At 32.4% G+C, this 19,454-nt stretch overlaps 2 protein-coding genes across 3 annotated transcripts; one reads left to right on the forward strand and one right to left on the reverse strand.

Annotated features, from left to right (window-relative positions):
• Positions 1 to 254: 254 nt before the first annotated feature.
• On the reverse strand, positions 255 to 6,403 carry LOC110658996 (uncharacterized). 2 transcript variants are annotated; one of them, XM_021816813.2, is made up of 7 exons: positions 6,057 to 6,403; positions 5,305 to 5,430; positions 4,008 to 4,208; positions 3,496 to 3,562; positions 988 to 1,091; positions 764 to 815; positions 255 to 668 (listed from the first exon to the last, which is right to left on the reverse strand). In XM_021816813.2, the coding sequence occupies exons 1-7, from the start codon at positions 6,272 to 6,274 to the stop codon at positions 447 to 449; spliced, it is 990 nt and encodes a 329-aa protein (XP_021672505.2). In that variant the 5' UTR covers positions 6,275 to 6,403; the 3' UTR covers positions 255 to 446. The 2 variants fall into 2 exon arrangements, with proteins under 2 accessions (XP_021672505.2, XP_021672504.2); XM_021816812.2 differs by having other exon boundaries at positions 3,496 to 3,592; positions 6,057 to 6,402.
• Positions 6,404 to 8,482: 2,079 nt separating this feature from the next.
• On the forward strand, positions 8,483 to 16,368 carry LOC110658997 (integrin-linked protein kinase 1). Its single transcript, XM_021816814.2, has 12 exons — positions 8,483 to 8,762; positions 8,848 to 9,122; positions 9,617 to 9,709; positions 10,110 to 10,193; positions 12,145 to 12,236; positions 12,368 to 12,488; positions 12,967 to 13,046; positions 13,721 to 13,783; positions 14,621 to 14,712; positions 14,795 to 14,886; positions 15,594 to 15,703; positions 16,053 to 16,368. The coding sequence occupies exons 2-12, from the start codon at positions 8,865 to 8,867 to the stop codon at positions 16,168 to 16,170; spliced, it is 1,203 nt and encodes a 400-aa protein (XP_021672506.2). The 5' UTR covers positions 8,483 to 8,762; positions 8,848 to 8,864; the 3' UTR covers positions 16,171 to 16,368.
• The last annotated feature ends 3,086 nt before the right edge of the window (positions 16,369 to 19,454 follow it).

Raw genomic sequence — 19,454 nt, forward strand, 5'->3', positions numbered from 1 at the left:
AAAAAAAAAATTCGCCAGCTTTTTAAGTTGAGCCAGGATCAAGCTTTGAGTTTAGTACAAAGTGGTGCCCAGCCCACCCTACAGCATGAGACCTCACGCCTTCAATTTTTGAAGGGCCAGCTATGCCAGCCACCATCAAAATCAACTAATAATTTCTCTTCTATTGCTTGGCTTATCAACATACGCAAATCAGCACCCAATACAAAAACATGCTAGATAAAATTCAAATATAGACACAGTTCACAATTTCAGCATTGTTTGTTGGTGAAAAATTTTGTTGAATGTTTCATGAAATTTAGTCAAACTATCACCAACGAGTCAAATCTTGGATTCAATAATTCATTTTCAAACACATTAGTATGTTTCTTGAAAGGGGATGACTTCCATCATGCGAATACATTTAACACCTTCAAAGCATGAGAAAACATGAGAATATGAGCTAACATTTATCTCCGAAGAAATGCCACAGTAGCAACACGTGATCCCACTGATCCACCAAACATGAATGTGGGATATGTTTGAACATGATTGAGATACTGGAATGCAGAAGGATCTCCATATACTTGATCCTTCTGAGTCTCTAATCCTTGGGACATACTAGTCCTCTGGTTGAAAATTTCCACTTCTTGCAACAGTTCATCCTTTGTACTCTTACACGATGTGATCACCTAAATTGTTGGAAAAAAAGGGATGGAATATCAGCTGGATTTTATGCAACAGGGAGTCACTTTTACAATAATTAAGCCTCAACAAGGATGCTTACCAATATTCCACCAGATGCAACCAATTTTGAAACAGAATCCCAATACATGATCCTAAAATTAGGAAGGAGGAAAATCATTTAATTTTCTACTATGGAACAAGTGAATAGTAGAAATGGAAACTTACTAGCCAAAGAAAAATATTTGATCTGCTCATATTAGCAATGAAATATATTCGAACATAAAGCCCAGGATTCCTTGATAAGTGGGTAATGTCATTAGTTACCTTTTGATAGGACCATCAGGATGCAATCCAATCGCATCTAAAGTTCCTTTATCCATGACAAGCTGGAACTGTCTTTTTAACTTTGTTTCGAGAACATCATCAACCTAAAGACAAAACGGAAGTGGCAAAGATAAATTTAAACAAAAGTAACGCAGAAAGTCATTGATTGAAAGTTTGAAACAAATACTTGTGTCAAATATAAGACAAAGTATGATCATAGCTCATAAAAATGTAAGACAATGCCATCTCAACTCAACTCAACTAGACTAAACTTTTATACCAAAAATTATTGGGGTCGGCTATATGAATTATCTTTCTCTGCTCTAAACTATCTTAGGTTAAATCTTAGGAAATGTGTAATACTTTCAGGTCATATTGTACGACTCTCCTCCAAGTCAGTTTAGGTCTACCCCTTCTTTTCTTTTTATCCTCTAATCTAATGTGCTCGATTTGTCTAACTGGAGCCTCTGTATGTCTACGCTTCACATGACCAAACCATCTCAATCTCTCTTCTCTAAATTTATCCTCAATTGGTACCACTCCTACTTTTCTCTAATACTCTAATTACGAACTTTATCTAGTCTAGTATGGCCACTCATCCACTTTAACATTCTCATCTCTGTAACTCTCATCTTAGACACGTACGACTCATTCATTGCCCAACCCTCACTACCATATAACATGGCCGGTCATATGGCTATACGGTAAAATTTTCCTTTCAACTTATAGGAAATCTTGTGATTACCAATGCCATCCCAAATTCACAAAAAATCAAAGTTTATTAAATTAAATAACAATTTCAATACAATTGTCTGAATGTTCAGTTCTAACTTCTAAGACAGTTTTGGGGAAAAAAACAATGGACTTGAAAAAAAAAAATCTACTAGCTTTGAAATATACATTATTGCAAGGGGAACCAAAAGGACACACTGGAGTTGGAAGTAGACACGCTTGTTTAAAATTAAATCACATGATATAACATCTAAGCTAAGATGCATGAACTTCGTTTGCTCACTGTGCTTTGCATTATGTACTATCACTGTTATCTACACTCCTAGGTTTATATATATCATGATAGTCCATATGCTTACTACATATGATGTTACATATAATGATCAGGAGTCCAGTAATATGCAAAGTCTTGCAACATAATTTGTACTCATGCCTAAATGCATATGATGAGCAACTAAGACCTCTTATATAAAACCTTTAAAGAGGCAACTATGTTGTGATTAAGGTATCAAATGTTTATTGATAAAACTTTTTCTTGCTATCAGAACATTTAGTGAATGGTAATAGAAATCACAATGTAATGAAGCATAAACTCTCAAGATCTCTTAGTTTGCTTGAGGGAAATTATCAGACTTAAAAGTTAAAAGCAACAACTAGCAATACCATAACCCCATAATTAAAGTAGCTGGCAGCACTAACACCCACAAAAACTAAAGCAATACACAACAACCATGTCCAACTTCTAATAATTGTTCAACATAGATTGGATCATGATTCATTATTAATGTTGTTCACAATTTAGAACCTAATAGCATTAAATAATGCACACATCACTCAAGTGAACATGTCAATTGTGTGTTAATTCATATTTATCAAAGTATTCATTCAAGTGTTACCGATGTAGTCAAAAGCTCACATAGCACTTGCCTAGTAGCACAAGCACTGTGAGATATGGATCTAGTGCTTAGGACCCTACAAGCCAGGCAGGTTCCTTTAACAAGGTTCTTGCTTTCCCCCTTAATTAAGAGTGCACCTCAAGAGGCACATATCTTGTTAAAATTCATTTATTCTATCTTGTTTGTTTTTTAATTTGAAAAAGTTATAATTATTTAACAAGCATAAAAATCATTAAAAAAAAAATTACACATAAGACTGCTGGAGCCTTTTTTCTCTTTTCTTTGGCATGGTGGTTGCTAGGATTTCAAACTTGCTCCAGGCAAAAGCAGATGATGTTGGAGAAACAAGTAAAAACACAAGAAACAAAGACAAATCAATCAAGTTAGTAAAAAAATAATTGATTTTATTATCTTGAATCATGCCACTTTCTTATTCTTGCATATCCTACTCCCCTGACCATCGTTATACATATACATAATGAAGGAAATAGGCAATCTCCCTTTTAAAATAGTTGTTTGGAAATATCTCCTATTTACTAGAGAACAAAAAAGAACACAAAGCCTAATTTGAACCTAATTATAGATTCATATCATAACTCATGCTGAGCTGGCAACTGAAGTACTGAAATGATTCCAACTAGAGTAAGGCACATCCAAATTCAATTTACCAAGTGATTTTTTAAATTCAATCCACCTCATCAAGTCAGCAGATTTTTAAAGTTAAATTCACATCCAAAAGTCTTAGTAGATTAGGACGTCTAATTAACTTATTCAATCCGTATAGTTCATAAATGCCACCTAATACATATAATTGTGTACATACATATATTCATAAAAGAATAAGCCATTATTTCATGAAACTCTCAAAGCTGTATCATACCAAAAAGTTAATGTTGGGAAAACCATTACGATCAGCAAGGTTCCTGGCCAGATCAATTGCCCCTTCACTATAATCAACTCCAGTTAAATCAGAGAACCTATAGCCAAAGACACCAAGACTACATATCTTCACTATTCTAGTTAAATGAAAAAATCGATAAAAAAAATTAAAAAAACAAAAAATATAGTCAAAATTGAATCACAGTTCTGTAACAACTTTGTATTAAGCTTTGCAGTTTACTAGCAGACATGTAAAAAAGAGGTTATTCATTTACTAAGGCAAAGCTATCTAGTAATTATAATTTTCAAAATCTTAGGCATGACTTTTAGGACTGTCCAATATTAATCTCCAAAGTGCAAATTAGATAAGTATATTGTTCTCATATAGAGGGAAAACTTGATCTGAATAAACATGATTGCAAATTAAATATTGCATCTTTATAAACTAATCTAAAATATTTTGATTGATTTAGCATATAATACCAGAACTACATGCAAAATCTCAAAGTGTACCCCTGCTTAGCAAGTTCTTGAAGGAGCAAACCATTGCCAGTTCCAATGTCAAGTACACTCCAGCTCGACAAATATTTATCATCCTGGTCAACAGGTTCAGACTTGATATCATCAAAATGATAAGGAATGTGACCTTGAGAAATCTTGATGCACAAGCTCTTGGTCCAAGAAACAACAACACCCATTACATCAGACCCAAACCTATGGAAAAACGTGAAAAATAACAAATACATGAGTTTTGGACAGCAATCATACACCATAATAACAGTAAATATGACAAAATCTTTGAAATTTGAATATCTTACCCTTCTTTTTATATCAAATCCAACAATAGAAGTTATAATCAATATTCCCCAGAATCACTCTTTTAAATGGGTGCATATCCAATAAATGACATCTTCACAGATATGAGCGCGGAGCTCTCATCTGAAGAAAGTGAGACCAAACTAATCTATTGAGAAAATTCAAGGAAATTGTCACTTTATTCTGGTTACTAATGATTTTTTTTGGTGGCAACGATGACCACAAAGATGCATCCAAATGCCCTTATCATTTGGGACAGGTTAACCCAAAAGAATATTCCAGGGGCTGGGCCCTTGGGTGAGTTTTAAACTTCAAACCAATGCCAAGAAAAGTACAAATAAATTGAAAATAAATTGAATTTTTTTCTTCTTTTATCTGATTAAGTGCTAACGTTTATCTTATAACATCCTCACAAATAAAACAAATAAAAACCACTTGTGGAGACACTTTAAGAGCCAAAAAAACTCTAATAAGAATCCCATGATAAAGTTATATTATGAAAACATAACAATTGATAATATGGCATGCTGCAAGAGAGTGTTGGATCAGAGGCTCTTAGCTTAATACTCCAGTAAACAACTGAAAGAGGATAAGAGTCACAAATTGCATAATGAGTTGCCAATCCTAAGATCTTCTAACTGGTAAACTAAAAAAAAAAGCAGGCATAAGTCTTTTATTTAGTCCTTCAATAATAGCAATATATTTATGAAAATTTACTGTTTAAGTATAATCTTAATATGCGTCGAAGAGATGAAGCCGAAGCTATTAATCTTAGATTATGTGAAATCATTCTTTGGAAGAACTTTCTCCGCTCATGAAACTAAAACTGCATATGAAGCAATCCAAAAGATGCTGAAGAGATAATGCACATTCTAGGGAATTTTTATGTTCCCATTCTGATAGGTAATGATATTCATTCTCTGTTCTCATGTTCAAAGAACAGGAGAAAGTAACTTATTGAACATAAAAAATACATGAATAAAGGAATTGTTACCATATTTCACCAGCAAGACCATGCTCCCGAAAGTTTGCCAACTCATCTGCATATGCAGCATCCCAATAACTCTGAAGACCTAGCATTGATGCCACCCCTTCACCATCTGCTTCCTCCTTGTCAGAGCTGCACACAAATGAACCAAATTTTTGCAAAGGTGAACAGCACAGAAGCACCCAAATCCAACAAGAAATTTTCGAGGTGAGCATAATAAACATATAAGCATCACCAGTTAGCTCCCTTTTCCAGCTCTACAAAATTTTTAAATACTTATTATACAAATTACATCCCCACTGTGCTAGGAACTGGCAAATCCGCATTGAGAAGGTCAGAATATTCAGGCAAAAAGGTGCATGAATCTTACAAATACAATGAGTAATCAATCAAAGGTTAAAAAATTTTATAACATATACATCAACAGAAAAAACTAATAACAATAAAAAATTAAAGGAAGTTAATTACGTTTTAAGTTCTCATAGGATCGATAAAAATTCAACCAAAAAATTGAGTTAATTAAGCATTATGCGCTGAACTTTTATTCAAATCTTAACCTACGAAGCAACACATAAAATCCCTAATCCTTGCCCAACCAATCTAATTACCTACAGCACCATTTCTAATCCTCCCAATTCCTGAACCTAGAACACAAATATCCAATTAATTCCACAGCTTTCCAAGAACTTCAGCACGACCAAATGAAAAATAAATATATAAATAAAAGGAAAGGAAAAGAACTAACCAAATGAACTTACTTGTAATCAGAAGCGGCACGGAAGTTGGCGGAGTATAGAGCTTCGGCAGCATCAGCATGGCGTTGATCGTCGTCGAGAGTACTTCCGTAGTCACTCTTTATGGACCAGGAATCGGCAGCCACAGACCTCTCGTCATCCGAAACCAGATCACCAGTGGCAGCTCGGGTTTGGTGCTGCGTGAGGTCGGCTTCTTCCGGTTGCAACCGTATTCCCGCCATCAAAGTGTATGGTTAATCTGAGGAGGAGCCGTAAGGCAGACGGCTTTGGAGATTTGCGTGGCACTGTGAGAGAGAGACACTTCGACTGTGATGACAGGGGAATGACCGTGCAGACGCACTGACATAGTCAAACCTTAAAAATGTGAAGTTAATAAAACAGAAAATACAAAAATATTTTGTTTTAAATTAATTAAAAAATATTAAATTTGTCTTAAAATAAAATGTTATATTTTTTATATAAATACATAGAAAAGTATTAACATTTTATCTCGTAGATTTTAAAAATGACTTCGCAATAGTCTTAATTTTTATTATAAAATAAAAGTAATAAGTATATATGTATATGGTAAATGTATGATATTCATGTGGGTAATCATATTCATTTTATCTAAATATAATCTTCATTAATCCATTCACTTAATATTTAAAAATGATAAAAATGATATGCTTTTGTTAAAAATTAAAAAAAAAAATAATTCTTTAGCAAGAAATTTTGGTCTACCTGAAATTAAATAGAAATATGTGAATTAACTAAATAAAAAAAATATATTATTTTGAACTTAATTCAACATCCCCAAAATTACAATATTATTGTTGTCAACTTTTCAAGTGGCAGACTCTGCATGCTCGGTGCTCCTGATGTGGGATTATTCTTCCTAATATACAGATAAGTGCAAGAGTGAAATGGAATCACAAATTTGAACAATTTAAATGTATAAATGTAATGTAAAAATGCGATGCCTCGATCATGTCGAAATAGTATGCCTTGGTCTGACAGTCAAATTTGCAGGAACTCTTACCCAAGCTTTATAATGACTTTGGGGTTATTTGTTCCTGGAAAATTAAGATGTCTACCAGTATTGTTGCTTATGATTCCTGTTTGCTTCTCCAAGTTGAAGTAATACAAACAGAATTAGGATTCCACTGAGATTAAGACACAAGCTCGCTAGGAAATGTTTTTTATGGAAGTATTTCCAGGAGATTGGGGGTGGAATTTGGCCAGGTAGCATGCGGCGGGGATGGACTGACAGATTGTTGTAGATTAACGTTGAGAAATCTAAAAAAAGAATATTAAGTAAAAAAGTAATATATAAGTAATTAGATAATAACGTAAAGTAATTACATATTTATATAAATTTAAATTAAAATAAATTAAATTTAAATTTAAAAATCAGTGAATTTGACCAACATGAAAATGGCTTGGAGCTGCGAGATATAATTTCTCCGTGAACGAGCTGTGATATTTTCCCTTTTGTTTTATAGGAGATAGAAAAGTTTACCTGTCCTTTATCAACGACAGCTAAAAATTTTATTGCCGTCAAGGAACCGCCGGAAACTTTATGTCCTTTTTTTTTTTAACTGAAACTTTATGTCCTGTTAATTTTCTTTTTAGAATCAACTATTTTTCAGAAGACAAACCACAAACAACATGAAATATTGACGTCGGCTGATCTTATGAAAAGTTTTTCTTTAATGTATTAGGATATTTATGGGTCTTCTTCCATGAAACTTGGAGGTTTATTTTATCTTTCCCTCTCTTCGTCGTCCTTGTTCATCCTATTCTGAATTACAATTTACAGAACAGTTGACGACTCCATAATCTAACCAGGGTTTGATTATTCACAGTTCGATGCATCAAGATGGCAATGAACTTGGAGAACAGAGAATTTGCATCTAGTCTTGGGCCAGAAGGTAGTTCATTGTTTAATTAAGCTTACCGAAGGGACCGAATTTGTCGCTCAATAGTCTCTTTCTTGTAGATTTCTCTGCAAGTCCTAATCCTGAAGAAGACTATCTATAACTACAGTGATCTAAGGGATACTGGAAGAAAACACATTAAAAGACTTCCATACCCATAACAAACAAAAAGAAGGGATCAATCCATTATGGAACTCCTGAAAACGCCAAAAAAATGTACCCATCCATCAAGGCGAAGAAAGTGCTTATGAAATTCTATCAGGAAAACAACAAATTAAAATCTAAAATATTTTATTGTAATTTGGCACATTAACAAGCTGATGTTGATTCTACATCTGGAGCCCAAGGCTTTGCTAGGGCCATGGGGCCCATGTTCAATGCAAATTGTGTCGACTTAGAACCATTGATCTGTGTTTATTTCAATTATTCATCTGGTTAGTTACATTGTCCGTGCACTTGCTTGCTCCAATTAGTTCAAATAAGTTGCATCTTGTGTTTGTTAAAAATTCTATTGGATGGGGACAATGTTGGACTCTTCGCCTGAACTGTGCTTACTTTACGATGAGGTTTCACGATGAATGCTTTGCCTGGCGATATTCCCAACACTATTACACTTAGTTCAGAATTATATTGAAAAAAAAAATCTAATTAAAAACAAGTGAGGCCGTTGAGCCCGAACAATGTTGCCATAGAGAGAGCCGCTCATTTTCCCACCAAAAAACGTCTCTGTAGAAGCCAAGCCATCAACAACGCTCCTCTCTTTCTTTCTCTCTTAAAGATTTTGAAATTGGTAGTCTATCACCAACCATGAATCCACTCCCTGCATTTTCAAATTCTATTCAACTTATTAATTTCTTTCCTATCATGGTTGACAGGTTGTTAGCGGGTTAAGATGATGAATCAGATAGAAGATGACAACAGTTCAGTTGATTTTGACATGCAACTGATAGGGAATTTCTTGAGTTTCGCATCAAGGGGCGATAGGGTTGGGCTGAACCAGATGTTGAGGGCTGGTACTTCTCCTAATGTGCAAGACTATGACAAACGGACTGCTTTGCATCTTGCAGCCAGTGAGGGCCATGCTCCTATTGTTGAGCTTCTTCTTCACTACAAAGCTAATGTCAATCTCAAGGACCGCTGGCAACGGACTGTAAGCTCTCCCTCCCCATGCTCAACCTATTTTTATGTTTATTTTGTCTGAAAAAAATTAGCGTCCAAGTTGGTTCACTCCGAGATTGGGTGGGATGCAATTCTTGGAATAGAGTCCCTTTTTTTCTTTGTTCAGAATCCAACTTTTCTATAAATTTTTATATTTGAATAACTTGACTAACCCGAATATTCATGATTCTTGGCATTTAGATGTTCATTTCCATTTCCAATGAGAACCAAACAGGTTATATAAATCCAGTAGCAGTTACTCTACTAATAAACTGTTTTTTCATTACGAATTCAAATTACATGGGCATGGAATATATCTTTCAAGTTTATGGAAATTTTCCTTTCTTTTTTGCCATTGCAACATAATGTTGTCTATTTATACAGTGAAGCCAGCCTTTTTTTTTTTACAGCTATTAATCAATTCATATGAAAACTTATATGGAAATTTGACAGGCATTAATTCAATCTCCTTTTTGTTTTATCAAGCCCTTGACAGATGCGAGACTGTATGGACATCGGGATATATGTAGAATCCTAGAAGTACATGGAGGCAAGGATTTTATCAACGATCAACCAATGGTAATCAAATCATCTTCCTTTTGTCAAGAAGTAATTAAAAGAAGATGGTGAATGTGTGTATGTTGGGGAGTGTGGTGGGGTAGAGGTTTAGACTTGAGAGGACCTAGAGAGTTCAATTGTCAATGTAGAAAGGATTAATGCATTTATAAAGAATTCAAGTAATTTCATCAAAAGTGTTCAAACATCAACTTTAGAACTTACTCCAATTAAATCTATGTGGGTGCAAATGTGATCCTATTCTTACATAGATGGTTTCAATCAGAAAGTCTCACTATTTTCCCACTATTGCTGCATTCCTTATTAATTTACAGATATTATATTACTTGTATCAAAAGAACACAAAGGCTATTAACATTATGAGATGCTTGTTCTATTTCTTACTTGTTCTCCACCTCTGCAGACTGTTAGACATGAACAAGACTCCGATGAACTGAACTTTGATATTTCAGAACTGAACACAGAGCGGTCATCAACAGTTGAACAGGTATATGCTATAGAAGATTGTTTGAGGTTATCATCCTCAAGTAGCTTGATCTAGCATTTTACATCCTTAGATGTAGCATTCCAATGCACATATAAGAAATTTCATCATCTAAAGTGGGAATGTTATTTATTTTACCGATAAACAGAAAACTATCCTAAAACCCTTATGCTTGAACAAAATTTCATAAAAGGTACCCTATACAATCAATTTGAGATTTTCAATATTAGATGCCACCATTGAACATGAAGTACTTGATGCTACATGTAGATCATTCTGTCAACTAGGTATCAGTTTCAAGCTGACCCTTGGTTCCCGATGAAGATGATGGTTAGTTTTAGAGATATCCTTCTCAACCATAATAAAGTTCATTGCACAGAGTAACTTCAACTAAATGTCTGCTTATAATATTTTAGTTGTGGCCTTCTGGTTCAGTAACCTTTGCTTACAGACTTGCGACTTTAAATAGTAAAATTTCAGAGCTAGAAGTACTATAAATTTCTAAGATAACAAAGTTATTTCATTGTGTGCAACTGCAGTGGAGTCATTGCTTTTTCATTACTGTTTCACTGCTGATAAATAGATCTTTATATTTGAAAAGGGGAACTCTTTTGAAAACTGCTTTGCTTCTTTAAGCCTTCAACCCATGTGAGAAGAGTTGAATCCACTGCTGGGCCTGGGAATCAAATATATTTTCTTCTAAAGATTGTGAAATATTTCGAAACTAGATGGATAATATAAAGGCAAAAGGCCTATTTTGGTCCTTAGAGTTATGCGAAATAGTTATATAACTCCTTAAAGTATTTTATGATTCAATTAGGTTTATAAACTTTTAAAAAAGATCAAATAAATTTTTCAAATTTTTAAAAATAGATCAAATAAGCCCTTTAGGATAGATAAGTTCTTTAACTTTTAAAATAAATAAAAAAAAAAACTGAATTATAATTTACATCTAATATAAATTCAGCCAAGGCGGTGCATAAAGATCAAGGTCCTCATCAACAATCCCGCATATCTGATTTGCTAGCATCTGGTGGATATCTATTGCATCATAGAGTAAATTGATAAATTATTTTTTATCTGATGGTTCAAGAAGTTTCTCTACAAAAACTATGAGGAAGATGATAAACCTATAGAGAAGCTTCTTGAATCGTTCGGTTAAAAATAACTTATCAATATGTTTCAAAATATAGTAGATACTTATCGGAATATTGCAAATCAGATATGCAGAATTATTGATGAGGACCTTGTGCACTAGAAAACCTTTGTGCACAGCCTTGGCTAAATTTGTATTAGAGACAAATTATAGCTTAATATTTTTTTTATCTATTTTTAAAAGTTAGAGGGTTATTTATCCCCGAAATAAAAAAAATAAAAAAAGCTTATTTAATTTATTTTTAAATTTGAAGAACATATTTGATTTTTTTTTTTTTAATTTAAACGCTTGTTTGGACCCCAAAACACTTAAAGAACTTACTATTGGACTATACTTTAAGGCTGAAAATAAGCCTTTTGCCTATCATAAAAGATGGTTGAAATTTTTCCAAATGGATTTTTCCTAAATGCACTAAGCAAACCATTTTACTGATGCTCGAAGATAATGAAATTAAAGTGTTGTTTCCATCCATATGCAATGCTCAAAGTTGATTGAGAAAATTTACTGTTTCACTTTTTAGGAAGTGGATGAGAATAGGTATATTGAATTGAAATAACCCTTTTTATGCTGTTGCCATATATTAAGCCAATCAACCACTGGATAAGCAATGGCCGTAATATAATATGGGTTGCATAATTGTTTCCACTTCAATTTTCCTGCTTTCATTTTATATCCTTAGCCAGCTAAGAATTCATGTAATGTAATAAGTGTTGCTTAATTGTTCCTCCCAAGGCATCTATATTGTATTTTTCCTTGTGAAATTGACCAGTCAGAAATTCTTCTTCTGATGATCATCAGGGCGTCTTTGGTGAATCAGTCAAGGTCAAGTGGCGTGGAACGTGGGTTGTTAAAACTGTTATTAGGAGTCAGATTTACCATCCTGTAAAAATGTGTGCTAACTATACCTTCCCTTTACTTCTTTTTTGTTTAAATTATTTTCTTTACTCCATTATGATCAAGGATAAGAATCAATTTGTGCAATTCCAGGCTATGAGAAAATTTCTTCTTGAGCATAATGCAGGAAATTATCTGCTAAGGATAACACTCGATTGCGAGAACTTCGACATCCTAATATTTTGCAGTTTCTTGGTTCAATTGTTCATGGAGAGGAGATGGTTCTGATCACAGAGTATCTATCAAAAGTATTTCCCACTATGAACATATTTATTCTTTCTTTTTTCACTAATCTTGCAGAAAATCTTTACAAATCCTAATGATGTCTTACTAGTATTCCATATAATTGTTTTCAAACTTGGACAAGGTAAATGAATATTCCAGACTTCCAGTGCTTAATTTTAGTGATAGGTAGTTTAAAAGATTTATTGTATTGCATGAATAAAAACAGAAATGAAGTAGTTTGTCATCATTGAAGATTTGCTTTTCATGAGTGAAAATTGGAAAGGGATGGGATTTATTTCAATGGCATTCACTTGAAACCATGCCTGAGTCATCTAATGGCTATTATGTAATGTAAAACTGATCTGTAACTTGATGTGGAAATTAACAGCTTTTCATACCCAATTATTATTAGGTCTTGAGAGTCTCTGTTCTTCATATAGTGCTGAGCTTTTTGAGCTTATGGTTCTGATTTCTGACTTTTTGTTGCTTACACTGATGTAGGGGAATTTAGAAGATATATTGTGCCGAAAAGGTCGACTTGACCTACCTGCGGCTCTTCGCTATGCACTTGACATTGCCAAGTAATTTGGTTTTGTTGCTCTGCATTCATGTTATAGAGATTGCTTGACCAGTGTTGAAACTTTTAAACCAAATCGTGTATCTCATATATTCAATATCTGCTTTCTTTGTATTGAACAAGCATTTTATTTTCATCCTATCAATTTTATCCGCACACAATAAATGAAAGACAAGAAAAAGAGAAAGAAAAGAAGGCAAAAGGGAAGAGATTTTTTGATAGACACTTTCTGGTCCAAAAATTCTCTTAAACCCAAGGTTCATTTTCTTTTATCATGTTTACCTCACCATCAGGCAGTGTTTACTTTGAGAGAATTTTCTCATTGCAGTTGTGTATAATTATGATCACATATAGTTTTGACACCTAATAATTTAGCCACAGACATTACTTCATAATGTCCTTTTCATTTTGTAGTTGCTCCATATTGTCATCTACATTGACAAATATTATCTTCAATTATGTTAATTAGCGATATTCTTTAAATGTAAATAATACATGGATTAGACCTTGCTCAGAGCAAACAAAGTCCTTATGACCCATCTTCTGTCTATATCAAGTATCATGACATTCTGCAATTTCAAGTTATCTCAATTATTAATTGCTTTTTCCCTTTTTGCTTATCTTTTTGGGGTTAGAGACCAAAAATGGATTTGCTTTAATGCCTAAGATGATTGGCAGGGGAATGAATTATCTTCATGAGCACAAGCCCTTACCCATAGTGCACAATCATTTGGATCCCAGGTTAGCTTCATTCCCCATATGTGATTTCCTTGATCTTTTCCCTGGTATACTTTGATGAGATGAATTTGAATGACATGGTCTCATCTTCTCCTAATTATTGACTTAATAAATAAGCTATGGTGGCAAGATGTATTAGTTGGATGGGCAGAAGACTTCATTGTAACACTGGTAGAAAAGAACCAAAAAAATGGTTGCTGGAATCTGTGAATCCATATTTTGATTTACTTTATGAGGCTTGGATTAATGATTATAGTGATGATGTAATAAAGAAGTTAAAAGTCATAGCAATCAACAGACTAAAGTAGGAGTTTACGGTTGAGAAGTAGAACTTTGCTTTTAATCTCTAGTATGCTTTTATGCAAGGGAAAATTATTAAAAACCATTGCAGTTTCGTGTAATTTACACTTAGATCCTTGCAGCTTCAAAATTATACACTTTTATCTTGTGCTGCCATTAGAATAAAACATGAGAACATTACAATTCAAGGGCCAAAGAACAAAAAAACTTTAAAATTCAAGGACTAAAGTGTAGTAGTGAAATTTTAATAGTTATTGACTGAAATTTTATAAAAAGTCGGATATTATTTTACCTCAGTGATTAAGGCATTATGCTATTAACAAAACACAAAACCTGAAGTCCTTTTTTTATTAAATAGTAAGATCCAAAGCGTTGATTAATCAAAACCCTGGGGGTTTCTTGTATATGTAATATGCTCTCATACATTTCTTTGGTTAATACTTCAATATATCATACTTGAAGAAGAAATAACAGACTAATATTTGCTTACACACAGTTAATCCGGAAATGATTTTATGGGCCTCTTCTTTTTGGATGCAGAAACTTGTTACAGGATGAAGGTGACCACTTGAAGATTGGTGAATATTGGGTTCAAATATTCTATGAACAAATTCATCCTAATCAAGACATGTGTATGTTATCACCATCTTGTTGTTTGCCAGCCACACATTTAATATTGCTACTGCATCTTAAGAATCCTTTTAATTTTCAAAGGCCAAAAAAAGGATGATCCCAGTGGTACCAGCATTTACCAATCAAATGACACCAAGAAAGATATTTACAGATTTGGGCTCATATTTTATCAGGTACGTACGTAAATAATTTAGTGAAATTTCACATCATTTTATAGTTCTGAAGATGATTTATTCTATTCATAAATTCTTTTCTTTTCTTTCTTTTTTTTTTTTTTCTTTTTTAACAATTCTATTCACTCGTACACCAGCAATGAGGAAATTTCATCTTAGCTTACTACAGATATATGTATTTCAAAATTATACAAATCTTGTAAGAGCAGCATACCCATAGGTTGTTTTTGACCATGAAAATAGCAGTGAATCTGAATGCTACTCTGTCACCAAACCATCCTGTTCTTGCTTCTTGATGACTCCTCATCTAATGACACTTTTTGATATTGTCACCAAACCATCCATTCGCGCTTGTGAACAAAATTGTCAACAATTGTCTATATATAACATTGTTATCTGGAAAATTACTGCAAATTATACCTTAGTTGATACTATTTTTGTGTTCAAAAATAGTGAAATGAAAAGTAAACCAATACGAACTGCATATGTGCTCCTTATCCGCGGCAAAAAGGGGATACTTCAGAAAGTTCTTTATCAATTGGATTGGATGATTATTTTGCAATTCTACTCATCTGCCAAAAAAATGGAGCAATAAAAGGATTTTTTTTTTGTCAGTTTCTTCTTTCCTTATGTTAAAGTTGATAATACTATTACCATTGTGTAAGTTCTTAAGAATTTCATGAAGATGATCCTTAAATACTTTACAGATGTTAGAGGGAAGACACCTGACTGACATGAATTTTGACTTCGTAAATCTCAAATCTGTCAATTTTGAACCAAAGTTTCAGATCAGCCGTTGTCCTAAAAGAATTCAACAGTAAGTGAATCTCTCTTTTTTTTAATCTAAAATTTCATTTTACTAATTTTACTTCTTTTCTTATGCTTCATTTGGTGGAAAAGAAAAATAAGAGCTTATATTTTTTTCCCCTCATTCTACACTGGGAGTACTGTTCATCTCTAAATCTTCAAATAATCACATCACAAGCCTTAAAATAACTTGTATGTTTGTGCACTTGCATACCTGCAAAAGACAACAGGGTTGAGAGAAGGGGCAGCTTGATTTATGTATTTGTGTTATTTTGATATTTAGTTGCTGTCCGGCTCTTTGGTGTGAGGACTATAACAAACTTATCTGAGGAAAGTTAAGTGCATGGTATTATTTGCAGGCTGATAGAGGATTGCGCAAGCAAAGATGTTGAATCAAGGCCTTCATTTTCTGCTGTCATACATATCTTAGAAGAAGTTTCGATGAGTCTAGGGAGAGCCACATGCCCCGTCTGTTGAATTCATAATGGAAGTCAAATTGATAATTGCGCATGCTCAATCTCTAATAAAATAATTTTACAATGTGGAATGAACGGTAATACTGCCAGTTTAAAAAGTGTTGCAGCTTGAAAAAGCACTAGTTGCTTGTACAGTCTGCAATAATTTGTTGTACAATTCTCTATATGCTACACTTTTGACAGTAACATTATCCTTTAAGAGAGTGTCTTCTGTCATAATGCCAGCTATCAAAACCTAAATTGTTGAAAATTTTGAGTTCTACTTATCATAAAATCATAATCCAAAGTTAAATGAAATATCCACATTTTATGGCACAATCTGTAAAAATAAATTGTGGTACGATCCTCCTTCCTTTCCATATAATCTCCAATTGCCCTGTATTGTTGTACTTGTTGGGTCTGTTTTACATTGTTGTTATCGATAAGAAAAACACTTTTTTTAATATATTAATTAAAAATTATTAAAAATTAAATTTAATAAATTTTAATTATAAAAATATTAAAATAATAAAAAAAATTCTAAATTATTTTTTACAATGATATTTAAAAAAATTGATAATTTTGACTCTCTAACTACAATATCAAACACGCACTTACTAAGTCTTCTGTGCATTAATTGGATGGATTGTGGAGAGTGAGTTGCAGGTTTTGGGTCAATTTTGCTGTGCATGGATGAAGCCCAATGCCATTGCCTTGAAAAATACTATGATGGCAAACGATCGAGTTTTTGCAAGTATTCAATCTGATTAAACTCTAATAGGACATGTTGGATATTATATAGTTGAGTTCGGGACGAATTTGAGTTTGAAAAATAATATTCGTGATGGGTTCAGGTCGGTTTCAGATTTTATACATTAGGTATCCGTTATTCGAACCTATTTATATAAATACTTAATTAAATATAAAATATATATTTTTATAATAATATTTATAAATTTGTATATATTTTATTTTATATCAAATGGAATTTACATTTTTTATGAAATTATTAAATTTTTAAAATATAAATTATTAATTAAAATATTTTTTGTACAAAATATTAATTAAAATATATAAAATTAAACAGGTTCAAATTTTTTTGGGTAATAATAATTAAGTTTGGGACGAATTTTGGTAGTTGATAATAAATTTTAAACGGATTTGGGATGGGTTAGGGTTTTGATAATATTGATTGGGTTCGGGTTCGGATAGGTTAATTTTCACAGATACACTACTTATTGTTATCTCTAAAAAATACATATTGGTGGCGTTTCGATAAAGCCTTATTTTGAGCCAATTAACGAAAATTATCATTCTAATACTTTTATTTTATAATAAGAATTTATTTTATAATAAGAAATCTAAATTTAATTTATTGAGACTGCGCACTTAAGAATATTTATAAGATGAAAAAGAAATTCCCTCATAAAAATTCTTCCAAATGATGATTTGAATGTCAAATAACATTCCTTCCATTTGAGAAAAAAAGTATCCTACCAAATGAATACAAGGATTTATTTTATAATAGAAAAGATTGTAAAAATTAATTAAAACGGGTTGCTTTAATGAGAATAATAACTAATAATTGACTAACTATTTTTAATTTTGGTGGTGAAGTGTAGCTTACCCTGTTAGTTGTTACTTGTTACATTAATTTATAATATATGGAGTGTGATTTTAACCTGAATTAAGCCACATTTTCTTCATACCAATATGCCTGCTCTTCTAATTATCATCACCTTCTGATTGCTATCAAAGCAACAATAATGAGCATCAAAATAAATTTCACTTGAAAGAAAAGCAAAAGATAGGCATACATCAATACATATACAAAAAATAATTAAAGCCAGACAAAGTAAGGATTATAATTATCACATGTGTTCATTTAATTTTATGAGTATTTGTGTAAAAATTATCAAATTTTTATTTTTTCTGTAAAACTCACAGAATTTTTATTTGATTTTATAGAAATCACTATAACTGAAAATTAAAGATTTTTAGATTAATCTTACTTGAAAGTCTTCAATTTTTTGTGACAATAATTTCTATGAAACTATATTAAAATTCAGTACACTTTATAAAAAAATTAAAATTTAATAACTTTTATAAAAATACTTTAGTGTAATATTTACTTAGTAAATGAACTAATATTAATTATTTGGTACATTGTTAGGTAAATGCCTAGATACCACGTTATAAAAAAAAAAACCCATAAGCAAATGACAAAAATTAATAATAATTTAAAGCCTAAACCAACAAATTACAAATGATTATTGAACATATATAATTTTCTTATGAAGGTGTGCCAGAAGCTTAACGCAATCTGCAAAACTAAAATAAAAGGTACGATGGTGAAGTACGGGGTCAAATGAGTGTGATCCTCTCGGCCAAATGAGTGCAGTCAAGCAAGAATATTGAGATATATTCCATAACTAGCTAGCATTGTCGACATCACATTTAATTACATTAATAATCTTACTGGTATTTAATAGGGGTATGTGAAAGGAGGTGGCAACCATGGAAAGTGAAAGTGGGTGTGGGAAATGAATCAAATGCTATGGCGACACACTAGCGGCCAAGCACGTTGATGAGCTTGCGTTTTAGCGTAGGAAAGTGTATAAAACACATTGTTAACCAACACTCACACCGACATTTAAACTTCTTCTTTGCTCACATGTAATAATAATAATAATAATACCCACATCTCGCTATCTAAGCAAAGCTTCAGTTTTTATTATTTACGTTTTTTTTTTCCATACTAACATATGGAGTAACTTGAAAATTCTAAATTAATGTTATTTTATAAAATATAATAAAGATTGCCCCATTTTTTGTTCCAAGTATCACTCATTGATATGCTGAAATTGTTTTTGATTAAGGAAATCTCATATTAGTTAAAATTTTAATAAATTCCTCATATAATAATTTGTTACATTAATTGAGTGTTCAAACACCATGAAATAAGTAAGAATTAATCCTTGCCCAACATGTATTTCAGCTATAGCCAGCGCCAAACATAATTAATCCTTTATCCAACTAAATCAAATTATTTTCAACTAATCAAATGTAATCCCTGATTTTCTTTCAATTTTTAGACAGAAATCGCGTTGATTTTCCCTTTTTCCGCCCCTCACATCTCCTTCCCAAGAAAAAGGTCAATATTTAAAAATATATATAATAATCTTTTTTGATCAACGCGTTTCCCAATACAACTGGCCGAATCTTCCACCCCAACATCGTCGTTTTAGGCCATTTATACCTATTTATATATATATATAAAGATGTCAACTCTTGCTGCTCGCCCAT

The sequence above is a fragment of the Hevea brasiliensis genome, chromosome 16 (genome assembly GCF_030052815.1).
Source record: "Hevea brasiliensis isolate MT/VB/25A 57/8 chromosome 16, ASM3005281v1, whole genome shotgun sequence".
In the NCBI taxonomy this organism is placed as follows: domain Eukaryota; kingdom Viridiplantae; phylum Streptophyta; class Magnoliopsida; order Malpighiales; family Euphorbiaceae; genus Hevea; species Hevea brasiliensis.

What these genes read in the sequence shown, in the direction of transcription:
- LOC110658997 (XM_021816814.2), top strand. Translation starts at nt 8,865, where the DNA reads ATGATGAATCAGATAGAAGATGACAACAGTTCAGTTGATTTTGACATG. An exon ending in AGGACCGCTGGCAACGGACT is followed by an intron (nt 9,123 to 9,616) that starts GTAAGCTCTCCC and finishes TGTTTTATCAAG; the next exon opens with CCCTTGACAGATGCGAGACT. An exon ending in TCATCCTAATCAAGACATGT is followed by an intron (nt 14,713 to 14,794) that starts GTATGTTATCAC and finishes TAATTTTCAAAG; the next exon opens with GCCAAAAAAAGGATGATCCC.
- LOC110658996 (XM_021816812.2), bottom strand. Translation starts at nt 6,274, where the DNA reads ATGGCGGGAATACGGTTGCAACCGGAAGAAGCCGACCTCACGCAGCAC. An exon ending in TTCCCAACATTAACTTTTTG is followed by an intron (nt 1,092 to 3,495) that starts GTATGATACAGC and finishes TTTTGTCTTTAG; the next exon opens with GTTGATGATGTTCTCGAAAC. An exon ending in TTGCATCTGGTGGAATATTG is followed by an intron (nt 669 to 763) that starts GTAAGCATCCTT and finishes CCAACAATTTAG; the next exon opens with GTGATCACATCGTGTAAGAG.